Source organism: Nycticebus coucang, chromosome 18 (genome assembly GCF_027406575.1).
Source record: "Nycticebus coucang isolate mNycCou1 chromosome 18, mNycCou1.pri, whole genome shotgun sequence".
NCBI lineage: Eukaryota > Metazoa > Chordata > Mammalia > Primates > Lorisidae > Nycticebus > Nycticebus coucang.
Genome location: NC_069797.1, coordinates 32,522,848 through 32,541,494, shown reverse-complemented (window position 1 = coordinate 32,541,494; position 18,647 = coordinate 32,522,848). Strand labels below are relative to the sequence as shown.

Here is an 18,647-nt window from a genome sequence, read left to right as displayed (position 1 = left end):
GCTGTGTGAGGCCACAGCACTCTACCGAGGGCCATAAAGTGAGACTCTGTCTCTACAAAAAAAAAAAAAAAAAAAAATTTTTAACTGCCTGGCTTATTGTACCCTCAATGAATCCCCAACAATAAAAAAAAAAAAAATTTTTTAACTGAATTTGCATCCCAGTGTTCTGTGCCCTATAAAATTATTTTTCACGATTTTATTTATTTTTCTTTTTTGAGACAGTCTCACTAAGTCACCCTCAGTAGAGTGCCGTGACCTTACAACTCACAGCAACCTCAAACTCTTGGGCTTAAGTGATTCTCTTATCTCAACCTCCCAAGTAGCTGGGACTACAGGCACCTGCCACAATGCCCGACTATTTTTGTTGCAGTTGTCATTGTTGTTCAGCTGGCCCGGCAGGGTTCAAACCTGCTAACCTCGGTGTATGTGGCTGGTGCTGAGCCTATAAAAATTTTTTTAACTGAACTTGCATCAACCCCAGCTTGCTCTAAGATAATCTTTGCAAAAAGGTGGCAAGGATGGCATTAACTAGAAAAGCCACCCAGAATTTTAAAAAAGGAAAATAAAGGTGAAATTCAGCTCCTCAATCCCACACACATATCCAGAGATTTTCCCAGAACTCACCACTGTTTGCTGGTGCTGCTGAAACTTAAGACTGACATTCTGGATCCAAAAAAAGCGGAAGGAGCCGATCTTTAGGTCCGCCTGCAGCTTCCGCTGACACCACTTGGTGGCCAACCGGACGACCAGCCACCTGCAGAAAATTCCCTGTGAACTCACAGGACCCTCTCTCAATTATGGCTTCCCACATCCCCTGCTGGTCAAAGAGAGGCTTGCAAAGGGTCGTGTCCCGAAAGTGGATCTTCTGAACAACCAAAGCACCACTCTATTAAAACACATTCAACCACAATGATCAGGATCCTAGCTCCCAGGAACCCCTCTACCCAGAGAAAATCACACACACTAATCTCCACCCTCTAAGTCGGGAACAAAAAAACAATCCCTCAAATCGTTAGGAATCCCAGAAGTGGAGAAAGCCCTTGCAGGAATCAAAGTGGAAGGGACTCTGTCAGATATGACATCATACACCCTCCAGAGGGTCTCAGTTTCTCCTGCACCGCCCCTCCAAAAGGTGTCCGCGAGAAGACATTGTAGGGTCAGAACCAGCCAACTCAAATGCTGCTCTCCCCCGGATAACCAGACCTTCTGTCCCCGCTCCCCAGGGCGAGGCTGCAAGTGCACTTCGTCCTTGATGAAGAGGATGTTCAGGGGCAGGTGGAAGGGGAAAAGAGAGACCACCGAACCAGACCCTTTCCTCACCTATTCAGGTCTTGAGCTCACCATTTCCTCAGGGCCCGCCTGCTCCCTCCGTCTCCCCCACTCGCAGCCCACAGCTCCGGCCGCAGGCCTGCACGAGCCCTCCCGTCGCCGCGCGCCCCCTCCTCGGCCCCACCCGCTCCGCCTCCCGCGCTTCGGTCCTGTGCGCGCCCCCTCCCCAGTCCTTCCTCCTTCTCCCGCCCTCCGTGGCAGGGAGCCCCTCACCGGCCTAGAAAGAGGGCGCTAAGCGCAACCAGCAGCAAGACCAGCAGCGCGAAGAAGAGCAGAGGCATTTAGGTCCGGGTCCGGCCCGGCCTGGCCGCTGTCCCCGCCATGCCGGGGCCCGACGCCGGATCCGCGCAGCGCCGCCGCGGGCCGACCAGCCGGCGCGCAGGGTCGACGCTGTGCGAGGAAGCGTTGGTGCGCACGCGAGCCCCGCCTTCCGCAGCCGGCCAGCCAGCCAGCTGGCTCCCTCCGCGCCCCGCCCCGCGCCCGAGAGGGCCGAACGCCTGCGTGCGCGAAGTACGGGCGTGGCGCCGGGAAGCGGAGCCAGAGTGGACACATACACTCCGCCCTGGGCGTGCTGGACGGTGCCAGGAACTGCGGACATCGCAGACCGCAGGGGTCGGAGTCCGATCCGCTCCCTGAGCTGGCGGTGGGCCAGGTTGGTTCATTTCGGCTGCTGAGAGTTCCTCTTTCCGGGGATTTATAGAATCTGCTGGACCACTTTGAGGGACACAGAGGGTTCTGCAGAGTTATATCCCTAGGTCAGACACAGAGGCACTCTCATCTTATTCAGGAATCCTATGTGAAAATTGAGGTAATCAAAAGTCCTCAAAAATCCCATCTCGTTACATCCGCAGGGGAAACCCATGAGTTAATTCATTTATTGTTTGAACACTGTTCTGACCAATTAGTATGTATTGGCCTACCTTTGGGCAGTTTTGAGCATCTACTGTGTAGCAGGAAAATGGGAGGAGGAGGGGGAAATACTGCAGATGTAGTGAAACATTGTTCTTGCCCTTCAGCAACAAAGGGTTGCAAACAATTACATAAAATAGAGAATTCAGGGTCAGTTCAGGTCAGGGTCATTCTTGACTGCTTCTTTCTCTAAAATGAGGGTATTGGTCAAAGGTCCCCTAGAGTTACTGTGATACTATGAATCAATTTGTGAATGATGATCTACTAATACACTATAAAGCTAAAGAAATCCTGTAGCCAAGAGTGAAGAGTGGTGGCCCCCGCTTTTAGTTCCAGCAACTTAGGACTGGAGATTGAGGCAGGATTGCTTATACCCAGGAGTCTGTCTGTTTTTTTTTCCTAGCAAAAATGTTCAGCTGAATGTACCCAGAAGTTGGAAGATGCAGTGAGCTATGTTGATGCCATTGCACTCTAGCCCAGGCAACACAGCCAGACTTCCCTCTCAAAAGGAAGAAAGGACAGAGGGAGGGAAGGAATCCTAAAGATTTCAAAATAAGTATTATAGAGTACTTCATGTCCTTTTGATTTCAGTTCCTAATTTCTATAAACATCCTTCAAGATTTTACTCAGAGCCTCTTTTTTGGCTCCTCAGATAAAGCAGCATTTGCACTTTCACCTGTGTGCTTTTACTCCTCCCACTGGTTTCCTTATCTAGTTCTCTTATCAGTTATTTCACATCTTCCCAAGGGTCCACCACTATTGCAAGGCCACACTTATTTCTCAAGCACTGTATTTATGTATCATCCTCCTTGTGATCTGCAGTCTCCCATCAGGGTATATTCTCTGAATGCTTAGGAAAAGCCCAAGAACTCAATGAAAACAGTCCAAGTCAAGGAGAGGTGCCTTGCAACACTCTAGTTCATCTTAACCAACCTGTTTCTTTTAAGATGCCTATCATTACCTTCTCCCAACCATCTCATTGCCTAAAATTTTGATTTTATCATTTGTCTATTTCTTTCTGGAGAAATCTAAAGGGCTCAATGTAACTGAAGTGGAATAAGGAGGAGAGGGGTGACTATAGGCAACAATGGAGGCTCAGTTTACTGAGATCACAAGTCCCTATAAAAGACACCACATCTTTTAAAGAGAACTGGCATCTACAAATGTTCAACATTATTTCCTTCTCCTTTAACAACAGAAGTTCAACATTAACAACTTAAAGCAAGTTGAAAAAGAACAAAACCCACAAGTTTCTAAAAATATACATGTAAAAGGCTGCTAGTCACTTGCTCATCACTGAAGTTCCAGCAGATGGCAGCCACCTCTCTTTACAACTACCATGACTGAAGGATATAGGAACGTACTTTCTGGAATTGACTGGCACAGGAAAGGAGGAAATGAGGTAGACAAAGGGCCAAAGTTTTCTATCCACCTTTTGAGAGAAAGATACATCTCTGTCAAAAAAAAAAGTTGTTTTCTAAGAGTTAAACACAATTATAATGCAGTAACAAAAGAATTTATGCAGTTATCCAGCTTTTCTGTTCTGCATTGGTAAAACTTTCTGTGAAGATCAAATGATCTATAATACGGTGCCTAATGTTTAGCTGTGAATAAATTTTATTCTTTTTTCTTCCCCTATCCTTTAGCCATAATTAGACAAAAATCTAATAAAAATAAGGTGCCTGGGGATAAATAAAAGTAAAGAGAGAAAACGGTTGGATACAAATAAGCTAGGAGCAGTGGCACACGCATGTAATCCCAGCACTGTGGGAGGCTGAGGAGGGAGAATTGCCTGAGCTCAGGCATTTGAGAATTCCTGAGCAAGAGACCCTGACTCCTAAAAATATGGAAAAACCGAGCCAGGTGCCCCAGCAAGCACCTGTAATCCCAGCAGCTCCTGGAGGCTGAGGTGGTTCAGTCTCACAGCCTGAGACTGAGATTGCAGTGAGCTATGCCACTGCATTCTGCTCAGAGCATAGGGTAGGACTCTGTCTCAACAGCAACAACCAAAAAAAGGGGTTGGATGCAAATAAACCTCTTTAAAAAGATGCAGCACAGTGGCTCACCCCTGTAATCCTAGCATTTTGAGAAGCGGAGGTGATAAAATCATTTGAGGACAAGAGTTTGAGACCAGCTGGAGCAACAGAGCAATGCCATCTCTACAAAAAAATTAAAAATTAGCCTAGAGTAGTAGTGTGCACCTGTAATCCTAGCTACTGAATGGCTGAGGCAAGAGGATTGTTTGAGGCTGCAGTGAGCTGTGATGCCTTTTCCTCTAGCCTGGGTAATAGAAGAACCTGTCTCAAAAAAAAAAAAGTAGGGTGAGTTGTCCATGTTTAAGGTTTCCAACATCTCAAAACCATCTTATGACTTGAAGATTAAGCAGATCATGAAATAGCACATCTAATAAATAACAGCACAGTGACTGACTAAAATATATATATATAGATACATAATTTTTTTTTTTTTTTTTTTGTAAAGACCGTCTCAATTTATCGCCTTCAGTAGAGTGCCGTGGCATCACACAGCTCACAGCAACCTCCAGCTCCTGGGCTTAGGCAATTCTCTTGCCTCAGCCTCCCTTGTAGCTAGGACTACAGGCTCCTGCCACAATATCAGGCTATTTTTTTGTTGCAGTTTGGCTGGGGCCGGGTTTGAACCTGCCACCCTCGGTATATGGGACGGGTGCCCTACCCACTGAGCCACAGCTGTCACCCTCTTTTTTTTTTTTTGAGACAAAGTTTCAAGCTGTCACCCTGAGTAGAATGCCATGACATCATAGCTCACAGCAACCTCCCAATTCTTGAGCTCAAGCCATCCTCTTGCCTCAGTTTTTCTATTTTTATACAGATGGGGTCTCACTTTTGCTCAGGCTAGTCTAGAACTCGTGAGCTCAAGCTATCCACCTGCCTTGGCATCCCAGAATGCCAGGATTACAGGCATGAGCCACTGCGCCCAGCTGACAATAAAATTCTTTAAAAAAAAAAAAAAACATTTTGAAGAAAGAATAATAGGGGAAAAGTCATGCATATCAACAATCTTTGATGCCAAGCTCTTAGGGAATAAAAGTTTCCCTAAGAAAGGAGGGATGTTCCGCACAGTATGTTTTATCACTATGAATAAAAAGCATTTGCTCTTTCACTCAGAAAGAACTGACCAAAGTCAGGGAGAACAATCAATTAAAGTGTAAAGGGCTGACGCTTCCAACATAGCCACTGTTTTCTGTCACACATCTTCATCTCAGTGGTGACGTGGCCAGGCCCCAGGGAACTTGTGGCAGGGATCCCAGGGTGAAGCAGCAGATGATGTGTATAAACACTGTGTAGTGACAGTGACTCAAGAGTCTCTAAATTCATAGCTCTGCATGGTGAGCTTCTGCCTTCAGCAATTCACTGGGCTTCATGAAGATACCTTCCATGGCTTTCCAGTAGTTGTTCTGACTTGGCTGGGCCATGCCATGCACCTCTTTTTGCCCACTGATGGGTCGGCCATATTGCTCTCCTGTGACAGACAGCAGTACCTCAGTGGAAGAATGTTTGAACCGCACTTCACCATCTCTCACCCAGTAGGGGCCATTACAAAGCACTGTCCAGTCATCCAGATAATCACCTTCGCCTTCCTCACCAAAAGCACTCACTTCCTGGACAACAAAGAAAGTGGTAATGTTAGCATGGTTGACACACAGGCTTGAAAATGAGAGGGAAACAATGGGAAGAAAAATAAGGCTACCCAGAAGTTAAAAAAGAGAGGCTTTCCAGTGTTGTTTAAACAAACTAAAATACACTATAAAAAAAAAAAAAAGAACAGACACAAAGGGCATGTAAAAGAAAAAGAAATTAGCTGCCACAAAATTATGATTCAAATAATTACTTTGCAATTAATACTATATGTGCCTTATATTTTCTATTAAATTCTTAAAAATTGGAAAGGTAACAGGATCTGGAGTACAGCAGACCTTGAATCTCAGCTTGATCCCTTTCTGTGTAACTCCTTTGAGCCTTCATTTTCACCTCTATAAAATGATGACAATATCACCTTTCAGAGAAACTGTGAGAAATAAATGAGGCAGTAACTATTAATTAAGCAAAATACAGCAGATTCTCTATCTTGCACTCCTCATCTAAATCCCATTCTCCTTAAGGCCAAATATTCAGAGTTTCAAATACAATAGTAATTTAAAAATTATTTCAGAAATGTTTATATTAAATATGCACTAATAACTGTATAATTTTAAATGATAAAAAGTATTCATTTTGGGCGGCGCCTGTGGCTCAGTGAGTGGGGTGCCGGCCTCATATACCGAGGATGGTGGGTTCAAACCCAGCCCTGGCCAAACTGTAACAAAAAAATAGCCGGGCGTTGTGGCAGGCGCCTGTAGTCCCAGCTACTCGGGAGGCTGAGGCAAGAGAATCGCCTAAGCCCAGGAGTTGGAGGTTGCTGTGAGCTATGATGCCATAGCACTCTACCACGGATGATAAAGTGAGACTCTGTCTCTGAAAAAAAAAGTAGTCATTTGGAAATGGAGTCTGCAAGACTAAAGGCAAGAGGAACTGTACATAAGCATAGTAACTACTAGATAAGAGTTGTTTCCCATGGGGGTACCAGTTAACAATTCTAATACCACCATACTTATATCCTGGAACTGAATAATAAATGGATGGCAGATAGTGAGAATCAAGTATCTTATACTTAGAGCAGGAATGTATAACTGAGCACAAGGAGGAGGCTAGAATGATCTATTTGGCAATGGAACAGAATTGGAGACATCAATAAGAACCCTCACTAGGCACAGGTACACAAACCTGTAATCTCAGTTACTAGGGAGGCTGAGGCAGGAGGATCACTGGAGCTCAGGAGTAAGATGTTGCTGTGAATAGCGACTGCAGTCCAACCTGAGCAACACAGTGAGACTACCATCTCTTTAAAAAAATTAAAAATCCCGGGCGGCGCCTATGGCTCAGTGGGTAGGGCACCGGCCCCATATACCAAGGGTGGCAGGTTCAAACCCAACCCGGCCAAACTGCAAAAAAAAAACGTTTGCAGTTGTTATGAGCTACAATGACACCACTGCACTCTACCCAGGGCAAGAGAGTAACACTCAGTCTAAAATAAAAATTAAATAAAAATTAAAAATAAATAGGGCAGCACCTGTGGCTCAGTGAGCAGGGCGCCGGCCCCATATACTGAGGGTGGCGGGTTCAAACCCAGCCCCGACCAAACTGCAACAACAACAAAAAAAAATAGCTGGGTGTTGTGGCGGATGCCTGTAGTCCCAGCTACTTGGGAGGCTAAGGCAGGAGAATCGCCTAAGCCCAGGAGTTGGAGGTTGCTGTGAGCTGTGTGACACCACGCACTCTACCGAGGGCCATAAAGTGAGACTCTGTCTCTACAAAAAAAAAAAAAAAAAATCCCACATTTAACTAAATATAGATATACATGGTATTTATATATATATATATATATATATATTTACAGACATGTATATCTACATGGGTAAGTATACACACATATATTTCTTTGTCAGATGAGAGGGCCTAAAAGAAACACTCTAGTAGCAAAAAGTTCACTTAGGGCCTACACCTTGGTTCTAATACCATTCTTGAATAAAAGGCAGCATAACTCCTTAGAGAAATAGCTCATTCCAGTACTAGGGAAAGAAATAAAGAAGAGAAGCCTGGAGTGTGTATGTATATATGCATATGTGTGTGTATGTGTATTTTTTTTCTTCTTCTTTTTTGAGACAGAGTCTCACTTTGTCGCCGCTGGTAGAGTGCTCTGCAGTCATAGCTCACAGCAACCTCTAACTCTTGGGCTCAAGTACTTCTCTTGCCTCAGCCTCCCAAGTAGCTGGGACTATAGGCACCCCCCCACAATGCCTGACTTTTTTTTTTTTTTTTTTTTAGCGATAGGGTCTCACTCTAACTCAGGCTGATCTTGAACTTGTGAGCTCAAGCAATCCACCCACTTCAGCCTCCCAGAGTGCTAGGATTACAGGCATGAGCCACTCTTGTGTAATACTCATTACAGGCATAAGTATATTTTAGTAACAGAAAGTAAAGAAATGCTTTAAAACACGCACATAATAGGAGTCTATTAAAGGGACACAAAAGCCAACTGAAGGAACTCTGAACAGTTGGAATAATTTGACCAACAAAATAAAGACAGGGACACTGGATTATACTTAGCCCAAAGTATAAAATAAATATCCATAAATTCATACTAATAAAATAAATGTCTGAATAAATAAATTGGGGATTAGAGACAAATCCCCTACATAAAAAAATCCAAATAAATTATGTAGATATATTACCCTAAAGAAGGGGAAAGCATAACTCCTCAGTGCTTAAGTGTGGAATGCACTCAGGGTCTTCCTTTTAAAATTACAGCATGAAAAGGGAGAAAATGAAAAGAACAAATTTATAGGAAAAACCAAACAAACACTACTTTAGCCAGGTAATCAAAGTCATTATCGACAATCACAAGTCATGTAGGCAGTATGACCCTTGATAGGAAGTGATGAAAATGACACTATACCTCTATGATCTTCCTCTCAAAACCTTTCTTTTTTTCTTTTTTTTGTAGAGACGGAGTCTCACTTTATGGCCCTCGGTAGAGTGCCGTGGCCTCACACAGCTCACAGCAACCTCCAACTCCTGGGCTTAAGCGATTCTCTTGCCTCCCGAGTAGCTGGGACTACAGGTGCCCGCCACAACGCCCGGCTATTTTTTGGTTGCAGTTTGGCCGGGGCCAGGTTTGAACCCGCCACCCTCGGTATATGGGGCAGGCGCCTTACCGACTGAGCCACAGGCGCCGCCCCTCTCAAAACCTTTCATAAACCCAATCTAATCATGAGAAAAATATTACTTAAATTCCAAAAGGTGCATCCTACAACACACCTCACCAGCACCCCTCAAAACGGTCAAAGTCTTCAAAAACTAGGAAAGTTTAAAAAACTGTCACAGCCAACAGGAGCCTAATGAGACATAACGACTAAATGTAATGTGGTACTCTGAAATGGAAAAATGACTTTAGGTAAAAACTAAGAAAATTGGGGCTTGGCGCCTGTAGCACAGTGGTTACAGTATCATCCACCTACACTGAGAGTGGAGGGTTCAAATCTAGCCCAGGCCAGCTAAACAACAATGACAAATGCAATAAAAAATAGCCAGGCGGGGGGCGCCTATGGCTCAGCTGGTAGGATGCCGGCCCCATATACCGAGGGTGGTGGGTTCAAACCCAGCCCCAGCCAAACTGCAACAAGAAAATAGCTGGGCATTGTGGTAGGCGCCTGTAGTCCCAGCTACTCGGGAGGCTGAGGCAAAGGAATCACTTAAGCCTGGGAGGTGGAGGTTGCTGTGAGTTGTGACACCATATCAAGGGCAATAAAGTGAGACTGTGTCTCTAAAAAAAAAATAGCCAGGCATTTAAAAAAAAAAAAAAAAAAAAGGGTGCACCAGTGGCTCAAAGGAGTAGGGCCCCGGCCCCATATAAGGGAGGTGGCAGATTCAAACCCATCCCGGGCCAAAAAAACAAAACAAACAAAAAAAAAAAAAAACAGAAAGAAAATTGGAATACACTAGGGACTTCAGTTGATAATAGTGCTTCATTAACCTTTGCAAATTTACCCTATGAATTTTGGGGGTTTTTTCTCCCCTACTAATAATGTTAATAGGGAAAACTGTCTAGGCACAGTGAGCAGTGGCTCACACCTATAAAGCTAGCATTTTGGTAGGCTGAGGCAGGAGAATCACTTGAGGCCAGTACTTTAAGACCAGCCTGAGCAATGTAGCAAGAAGTCAGTCTCTACAAAAAAAAAAAAAAAAAGGAAAACTGCAGAGTGGGGCTGGAGGAGGAGCCATTAGAGGTCAACATCCCCTAAAAATTCAAAGCTTAATAAAGTGGCAGAGTTGGGGGCAGTGGCATACGCCTGTAATCCCATCTATTCAAGAAGCTAAGGTGACAGCTGGGCATAGTGGTTCACTCCTGTAATCCTAGCACTCTGGGAAATGGGAGGCAGGTGGACTCCTTGGGCTCAAGAGTTTAAGACCAGCCTGAGTAAGAGCAAGACTCCATCTCTACTAAAAATAGAAAAACTAGCAAGAAGTAGCTACCTGAGAGGCTGTGTCAAGAGGATTGATTGAGCCCAGGAGTTTGAGTTTGCTGTGAGCTATGATACCACAGCACTCTAGCCCAGGGCAATAGAAAAAGTTGTCTCAAAAATAAATAAATAAATAAAAGAGAGAAAAAGAACCAAGAGATCAAACAACTGAGTAATGCAGGCAGCAATGACCCATTGGATGCCACCTTACCTGGTTTCCAGAAAGAGGTGAAGTGAAGTGATGACTATGGAGGTTTCGGCCAGTGTTGACATGTGTCAGCCGGATGGGCTGGCCACACTTGATGGGAGTTCCCCTCTCACACACTGTGGCGGTCTTTCCCTGTATCCTCCAGTAACTGTTGCTGTCATCCACAGATGTTACACCTGTCACTGACTGCTGCCCACTGCCTGCAGGTAAAGAAAGAAGAGACTTGTTTTCCTTTCTCTGCTACCAATGAATTGCACAGCGGCAGAGGCTCAAATACATTCAAGATTCAGCTTCAGGCTGGGCATGGTGGCTCATGCCTGTAATCCCAGCACTCTGGAAGGCTGAGGTGGGCAGATCACCTGAGCTCACGAGTTCAAGACCAGCCTGAGCTAGAGCAACACTTTGTCTCTAAGAAAAAAAAAGGCAGGCATTGTGATGGGTGCCTGCAGTACCAGAGCTACTTGGGAGGCTGAGGCAAGAAAAGCACTTGAGCCCAAGGGTCTGAGGTTGCTGTGACCAATGACACCACAGCACTCTACGGACGGGGAATGACAAAGTGAGACTCTGTCTCAAAAAAAAAAAAAGGTGGGTGCCCATACCACCAGCCACATACACCGAGGCTGGCAGGTTCGAATCCAGCCCGGACCAGCTAAACAACAATGACAATTGCATTTTTTTGACTGTCTCAAAAAACAAAAAGAAAAAAAAAAAAGTCAGCTTCTGGGCGGTGCCTATGGCTCAACGGAATAGGGCACTGGCCCCATATGCTGGAGGTGGAGGGTTCCAACCCAGCCCCAGCCAAAACTGCAAAAAAAAAAAAAAAAGAGCTTCACCTGTAACCCACCACCATGGCCAAGGAAGACACAAAAGGTGCTGAAGACTGCTCTCATTTATGATGGCCATATGGGATGTACGAAGCTACAAAGCCAAGCCCATTTTTGATGCCTGCAACCAATTGTGATGAGCCTATGTACATAAAAATGATGAAGGTTCTGGGCAGCGCCTGTGGCTCAAAGGAGTAGGGTGCCGGCCCTATATGCTGGAGGTGGCGGGTTCAAACCAAGCCCTGGCAAAAAACTGCAAAAAAAAAAAAATTGATGAAGGTCCTTTATGCTAAATAAACACCAAATTGGCCTAAGTTAACGTCAATGACCATAAGAAACTAGGGAACTGGGTAGGTCTCTGTAAACATGACAGTTGGTTACAGTTGTATCATAGTTAAGGACTATAGTAAAGAATTTCAGGCCAAAGATATCATTGAAATGTACTTCAAATGCAAAAAATGAACAAACAAAAAATTTGGCTCATGTTTCTCAATAAAGAAAAAAGAAAAGCAGTGAACTCAAACTAACCCTCTCTTTCCTATTGCCAATAATGTGCCCTATGGGATAAAACAGGTATGAAGGGATAGTGAGAAAATGATATGCTTGGTAATATGTTTTCTTCTACAACATTAAATTATTTATGAAAAATACTAAATATGTTCATATAGTATCAGTTATATAATAAACTATACTTAGGGCGGCGCCTGTGGCTCAGTGAGTAGGGCGCCGGCCCCATATGCCAAGGGTGGCAGGTTCAAACCCAGCCCCGGCCAAACAGCAACAAAAAATAGCCGGGCATTGTGGCGGGCGCCTGTAGTCCCAGCTGCTGGGGAGGCTAAGGCAAGAGAATCATGTAAGCCCAAGAGTCAGAGATTGCTGTGAGCCGTGTGACGCCACGGCACTCTACCCGAGGGCGGTATAGTGAGACTCTGTCTCTACAAAAAAATAAATAAATAAAAAATAAACTATACTTAGGAGTGTGCCATATCAGAAAATTCCAAGAATTCTTATCAAAACACATTAGACCCAGGCCGGGCACAGTGTCCCCTGCCTCCTATCACTCTGGGAGGCCGAAGTGGGTGAACTGCTCAAGCTCACAAGTTCGAGACCAGCCTAAGCAAGAGTGAGACCCTGTCTCTACTAAAAAACAGAAAAAAATCAGCTGGGCAACATAGCAAGTACCCGTAAGTCCCAGCTACTCAGGAGGCTGAAACAAGAGGATCACTTGAGCCCAAGAGTTTGAGGTTGGTGTGAGCTGGGGCACTCTACTCTGGGGTGTCAGAGTAAGACTCTGTCTCAAAAAATAAAAAATAAATAGGGCGGTGCCTGTGGCTCAGTGAGTAGGGTGCCGGCCCCATATGCCGAGGGTGGCGGGTTCAAACCCAGCCCCGGCCAAACTGCAACAAAAAAATAGCCGGGCGTTGTGGCGGGCGCCTGTAGTCCCAGCTGCTCGGGAGGCTGAGGCAAGAGAATCACGTAAGCCCAAGAGTTAGAGGTTGCTGTGAGCCGTGTGACGCCACGGCAGTCTACCCGAGGGCGGTACAGTGAGACTGTGTCTCTACAAAAAAAATAAATAAATAAAAAATAAATAAAGCAAAAATAGGGTGGCACCTGTGGCTCAGTGAGCAGGGAGCCAGCCCCATATACTAAGGGTGGTGGGTTCAAACCCGGCCCGGGCCAAACTGCAACAAAAAAAAATAGCCAGGCATTGTGGTGGGTGCCTGTAGTCCCAGCTACTCAGGAGGCTAAGGCAAGAGAATCACCTAAGCCCAAGAGCTAGAGGTTGTTGTGAGCTGCGATGCCACAGAACTCTACTGAGGGTGATAAAGTGAGACTGTCTCTTAAGAAGAAAAAAAAAAAAAAATAGGACTCATAAACACATGGGTTTATTTTATTTTAATTTTTTTTCTTTTTGAGGCAAGAGTCTCACTATGTTGTCCAGGGTAGAGTACTGTGGTGTCAGCCTAACTCACAGCAACCTCAGACTTCTGCATTAAAGCAATCCTTCTGCGAGAGGCTTCTGAGTAGCTGGAACTACAAGTGCCAGCTACAACACTGGGTTATAATTTTTTCTATTTTTAGTAGAGACAGGGGGTCTCACTCATGCTTAGGCTGGCTTCAAACTCCTGAACTCAAGCAATCCTCCTGCCTCAGCCTTCCACAGCAGTAGGATTACAGACATGAGCCACTGCACCTGGCCTCCTTCCTACACCATCGACTTTAATCCAAGCAACCATTGCTATTATAGAAGTATTCCTAGATTGGCTGGGCATGGTGGCTCACGCCTATAATCCTAACACTCTGGGAGGTCAAGGCAGGTGGATTGCCCTGAGCTCACAGGTTTGAGACTAGCCTGAACAAGACAGACAGACAGACAGACACACACACACACACACGCCCATCTCAAAAAATAGCCAGGCGTGGCTCGGCACCTATGGCTCAACCGGCTAAGGTGCCAGCCACAAACGCCTGAGCTGGCAGGTTCAAATCCAGCACGGGTCTGCCAAACAACAATGATGGCTGCAACCAAAGAAAATAGCCAGGCATTTTGGCAGGCACCTGTAGTCCCAGCTACTTGGAAAGTGGAGGCAGGAGAATTGCTTGAGCCCAGGAGTTGGAGGTTGCTGTGAGCTGTGATGCCACAGCACTCTACCCAGGGTGACAGCCTGAGGCTCTGTCTCAAAAAAAAAAAAAAAAAAAAAAGAATAGGGCGGCGCCTGTGGCTAAGTTGGTAGGGCGCCGGCCCCATATACCGAGGGTGGCGAGTTCAAACCCCGCCCCGGCCAAACTGCAACCAAAAAATAGCCAGGCGTTGTGGCGGGTGCCTGTAGTCCCAGCTACTCGGGAGTCTGAGGCAAGGGAATAGCTTAAGCCCAGGAGTTGGAGGTTGCCGTGAGCTGAGGCCACGGCACTCTACCAAGGGCCATAAAGTGAGACTCTGTCTCTACAAAAAAAAAAAAAAAAAAGACTAGCCAGATGTTGGGTCGAGCACCTGTAGACCCAGCTACTCAGGAGGCTTAGGCAAGAGAATCATTTGAGCCTAAGAGTTTGAGGTCGCTGTGAGCTATGATGCTACAGCACTCTACCAAGGGTGACTAAGTGAGACTCTGTCTCAAAAAAATAAAATAAATGCTCAGAGCCTGTAGCTCGGTGGTTAGGGCACCGGCCACATACACCAGGGCTGGAGGGTTCAAACCTGGCCAGGGCCTGCTAAACAACGACAACTGCAACAAAAAAATAGTTGAGTGTTGTGGTGGGCACCTGTAGTCCCAGCTACTTGGGAGGCTGAGACAAGAGAATCGCTTAAGGCCAAGAGTTTGAGGTTGCTGTGAGCTGTGACGCCATAGCACTCTACAAGGGTGACATAGTGAGACTCTGTTTCAAAATAAATAAATAAAATAAAAGCATTCCTAGATGATCTAAATTTGGTTAATCCTGCCTTCAGTGGTACAATCTTTCAGATTATAAAGTACTGATACATATTAAATAAATATGTAGCTATGGGCTTAAATAAAAATAAAGATACACAAATAATCAGCGATAGCTAGGTACTGGGCACTGAGCATAGTCTTTTTTCTTTTGAGACAGAGTCTCTCACTCTGTTGCCCTGGGTAGAGTGTTGTGACATCAGCCTAGTTCACAGCAACCTCAAATTCCTAACCTAAGCTTAAGTGATCCTCTTGCCTCAGCCTCCTGAGTAGCTAAGACTACACGTGCCCACCACAACATCCAGCTAGTTTTTTTCTATTTGTAGTAGAGACAGGTTCTCCTCTTGCTTGGGCTGGTTTCAAACTCCTGTGCTCAAGTAATCCACCTGCCTCAGCTTTCCAGAGTGCTAGATTTACAGGCATGAGCCACCACACCCAGCCTGTTTAAATATTCTTATTTGACACATCCATCTAGTCTCTGAGGTACATATTGTTGTTGTTATCCACATTTTACACTGGAGTGCTGGAAAGGCTGAATAGCATGCCCAAAGTCACACGGCTATAGGAAACAAGACTAGGGTTGAATCTAGCGAGCCTGGCTCCAGAACTAGCACTCTTATACCACTCTACCACTTCATAGCCCACTAAAGATATCTTTATTTATCCAGCATTATTCCTGTCCAGTTCCCCAAACAGGCTACTCTCTCATAAACTCCAGGGATAGTCTCTTCCATACACCTCATTAACTACCCAATTCTTTGAAGGCACCTCATATTTCCCAGGTACTTTCCCAAATAGTCTCACCTATTCCTCCTAGCTTTGCCTTTACTTCCACTGCCTTGCCTGACCACAGTCATTTGGATGATACTTCCCTTCTACCACGTGACACATTATGCCTTGTGTCAGTTATCTAGATGAACGCAAAAATTATCAGCTCCTCTCTACTGGCTTCTCCCACTCAGCTAATGATTTTTGTTACACCTTAAAAAAAAAAAGGAAAAAGAATAAAAGGCTAACAAACTCTCCCTTCATGCTACTTCTGGTTACTGCCTTACAGCTCTCTCATTCCTCAAAGCCATGCTTCATTAAACCGTGGTCTACTTTTCATCTCCTACTTTTTCTTTTTTTTCTTTTTTATTTTTTTCCAATTTCATATCAGACGGATAATGTGCCCAGGTTGGAACAAGATTTGTGGGAGGCACATCTCACGCATGCACATGAAAACCCAAACATCACGCTTCTGAACTACAAAGGATCATCTCCTACTTTTTCACTTTCTATTCAACCTTCTACCACCTTCCCCTACTCATTTTATCTTGGGATTACCCAGAGTTCTATGCCTGGCCCTTATCTGTTTCTATCAGTAGTTAAACAATTATTGGGGATCAGGAAAAAAGCATTTGTGTTTTTTTTTTTTGTTTGTTTGTTTTTTGAGACAGAGTCTCACTCTGTCACCCAAGGTAGAGTGCCGTGGCATCTTAGCTCACAGCAACCTCAAACTCTTGGGGTTAAGAGTCTTGTCTCTTAACATTCTCTTGTCTCAGCCTTCCAAGTAGCTGGCACTACAGGTACCCATCACAACGCCTGGCTATTTTTAGAGATGGGGTTTCACTCTGGCTCAGGCTAGTCTGAAACTCGTGAGCTCAGGCAACCCACTTGCTTCAGCCTCCCACAGTGTTAGGATTACAGGCATGAGACCAAACCTGGCCCAAAGCATCTGTATTTTTAACAAGTTTCTCAAATGATTAAAACTGACACCAGATTGAGAACAAAGAAACTGACAGCACATTTCATCCTGGGCAATTTCATCTATTACCATCACATCAGCAATCATCTTCTGTACAATGTTATATTTAACTGCATATCACACATTCAGCACAATTCCCTCTTCTGAACTCCAAATTGAAACTGGTTCCTAAAATTGGCTGCCCAACAGAACCACCTGAGGAGTTATTTATTTATTTATTTATGAGACAGTCTCACTTTGTTGGCCCTGCCATGGTGTCATACCTCATAGCAACTTCAAACTCTTGGGCTCAAGTGATCCTCTTGCCTCAGCCTCTCAAGAAGCTGGGACTACAGGCACTGGCCACAAAGCCCGGCTAAGAGCTTTTTTTTAGAGACAGAGTCTCACTTTGTTGCCCTCCTGGCTAAGAGCTTTTTAAACCTACCTATTCCTACTTCAGGTCTCTCTCCACCTCCATTCTTTTCTTTTTTTTTTTTTTTTATTAAATCATAACTGTATACAATGCTATGATTATGGGGCATCATACCCTCACTTCATAAGCCATTTGACACATTTTTATCACAGTGGTTAACATAGCCTTTCCGGCGTTATCTCAGTTACTGTGCCAAAACATTTACATTCTACATTTACCAAGTTTCGCAAATACCCCTGTAATATGCACCACAGGTGTGATCCCTCCGATTCCTCCATTCTTTTCTTTCTAATTTTTAATTATTATGGGTATGTCTGCAAATTCAGTAGATCCACAATAGAAAACAAGATCAACTTAGAAAGAAAGCAATAAGCCTGCCACATAGCAGGTGTTCACTGAATGCTTGCTAGGACATTTAAGACATCCCAATAATAACTCAGTTCCTTTTCTAATCTAACTGGTCAGGTTTTGGGAATCGAATTCATTCCTCCCTCAGTAAATAACATCATCAGTCACCCAAGTGAAAAATTAGTTACCTTAGATGCTCTAACATCTCATTTAGCTGAATTTTTCTTTTTATCTGTTTTTACTGCCTTGCAACTTGCTTTATTCACTACTGCATCTTCTGTACAGAGAACAGTATCAGGCACATAATAAACCTAAGCTGAATGAATAAACCCACAAATAACTGATTAAGCATTTTAGTTTCACATGGTAAAAAGTAGTTTCCTCTGCAATTCCTGTCACTATTTTGAGGTCTTTACAAGGAAGTGATAAAAGTTTGAGTAAAAATGGGCCAAAAAATAGGAGCTGAAGAGCAAGCTTTGGATGCAAAACAGCTAGAAGACAGGTTGTGGTCAAAGAGTAAGCTCTTCGAGTTTAAAACTTCAGAGATAGAGCACTTATTATAATTCTCTACAGGTCTGTCTCTCGTCTCTCTCACACTTAGCAGTGCCATCCCAAAACAACTGAAAGTAGGCTTGAACCTGGACAGATTTGGATAGAACCTTGTCTCTGTAATTCACTAGCTGCAAAGCGATTTGATTCGAGCAAGGAGAAATCTGTTTCCTTGTCTGCGAAATGAGGACCTCTATCTGACAGGAATGTTTAAAATTTGGGGAAAAGTTTTAGTACATTTGTAACGTGCCTGGCCGGTAGCTCAGCAAATATTAGCGGGTATTATGATTAAGATGCCTTAGAACAACTCAGTTCTCCGACTCTATACCTGTAGATCTCAGGAACCTCCCCAGAGCACCCCTAACCTTCCCAGACCACACCCTCAGATTTCTGTTTGCCCCGCCCCCTCCAGAGTCTACCAGGCCTCCTCAGTCTACCCGAACCCGGTCCCACGCAGTACCTGAACCATAGCGCACGTCGTGTGAGTGCAGTCGGACGTTGTGGCGCGTATTGAGAAGCTTCACCACAGAGCCGCAAGTAACGACAGCCAGATTGGACGCGCCCACAGCGCCCCACAGGCCCCCGAATAACAGCAGCGGTAACACAGCCATCCTAACCGGATCGCGGAGCCCCCAATCTTCGAAGAAAACTCGGCCCCTCCCCGGAACCGGAAGCTGGAGGCGGAGCCACGGGGAGGAGGAAATGAAGACGCTGTAATCTGATCTTTATGGTTTCCTTTGGCTAGAGCGGCCTGAGGATCCCCGCTGGGTCTGATTCCTTACGGCCCCTTAGCTG

At 44.9% G+C, this 18,647-nt stretch overlaps 2 protein-coding genes and 1 non-coding gene across 5 annotated transcripts in view; all 3 read right to left on the bottom strand.

Moving 5' to 3' along the window:
* BLTP2 (bridge-like lipid transfer protein family member 2) overlaps nt 1–1,730 on the bottom strand; it is a 37,737-nt gene extending 36,007 nt beyond the window's left edge. For all 3 annotated transcript variants that reach the window (XM_053570451.1, XM_053570452.1, XM_053570453.1), the window contains exons 1-2: nt 1,543–1,730; nt 625–754 (exon numbers count right to left, since the gene is read on the bottom strand). In XM_053570451.1, coding sequence (XP_053426426.1) covers nt 625–754; nt 1,543–1,610 — 198 coding nt within the window. In that variant the 5' untranslated portion in view covers nt 1,611–1,730. The remainder of the gene's footprint in view (nt 1–624; nt 755–1,542) is intronic.
* A 3,487-nt stretch (nt 1,731–5,217) lies between these two features.
* SDF2 (stromal cell derived factor 2) lies at nt 5,218–18,464 on the bottom strand. Its single transcript, XM_053570449.1, has 3 exons — nt 18,313–18,464; nt 10,548–10,744; nt 5,218–5,878 (listed from the first exon to the last, which is right to left on the bottom strand). Exons 1-3 carry the CDS (start codon nt 18,461–18,463, stop codon nt 5,591–5,593), a joined length of 636 nt encoding a protein of 211 aa, XP_053426424.1. The 5' UTR covers nt 18,464; the 3' UTR covers nt 5,218–5,590.
* LOC128571490 (small nucleolar RNA U13) lies at nt 15,950–16,052 on the bottom strand. Its single transcript, XR_008375896.1, has one exon. It is a non-coding gene; the product is annotated as a small nucleolar RNA U13 (small nucleolar RNA).
* Nucleotides 18,465–18,647: the final 183 nt, after the last annotated feature.

What these genes read in the sequence shown, in the direction of transcription:
- SDF2 (XM_053570449.1), bottom strand. Translation starts at nt 18,463, where the DNA reads ATGGCTGTGTTACCGCTGCTGTTATTCGGGGGCCTGTGGGGCGCTGTG. An exon ending in CGACGTGCGCTATGGTTCAG is followed by an intron (nt 10,745 to 18,312) that starts GTACTGCGTGGG and finishes CTTTACCTGCAG; the next exon opens with GCAGTGGGCAGCAGTCAGTG. An exon ending in CACCTCTTTCTGGAAACCAG is followed by an intron (nt 5,879 to 10,547) that starts GTAAGGTGGCAT and finishes TTTGTTGTCCAG; the next exon opens with GAAGTGAGTGCTTTTGGTGA.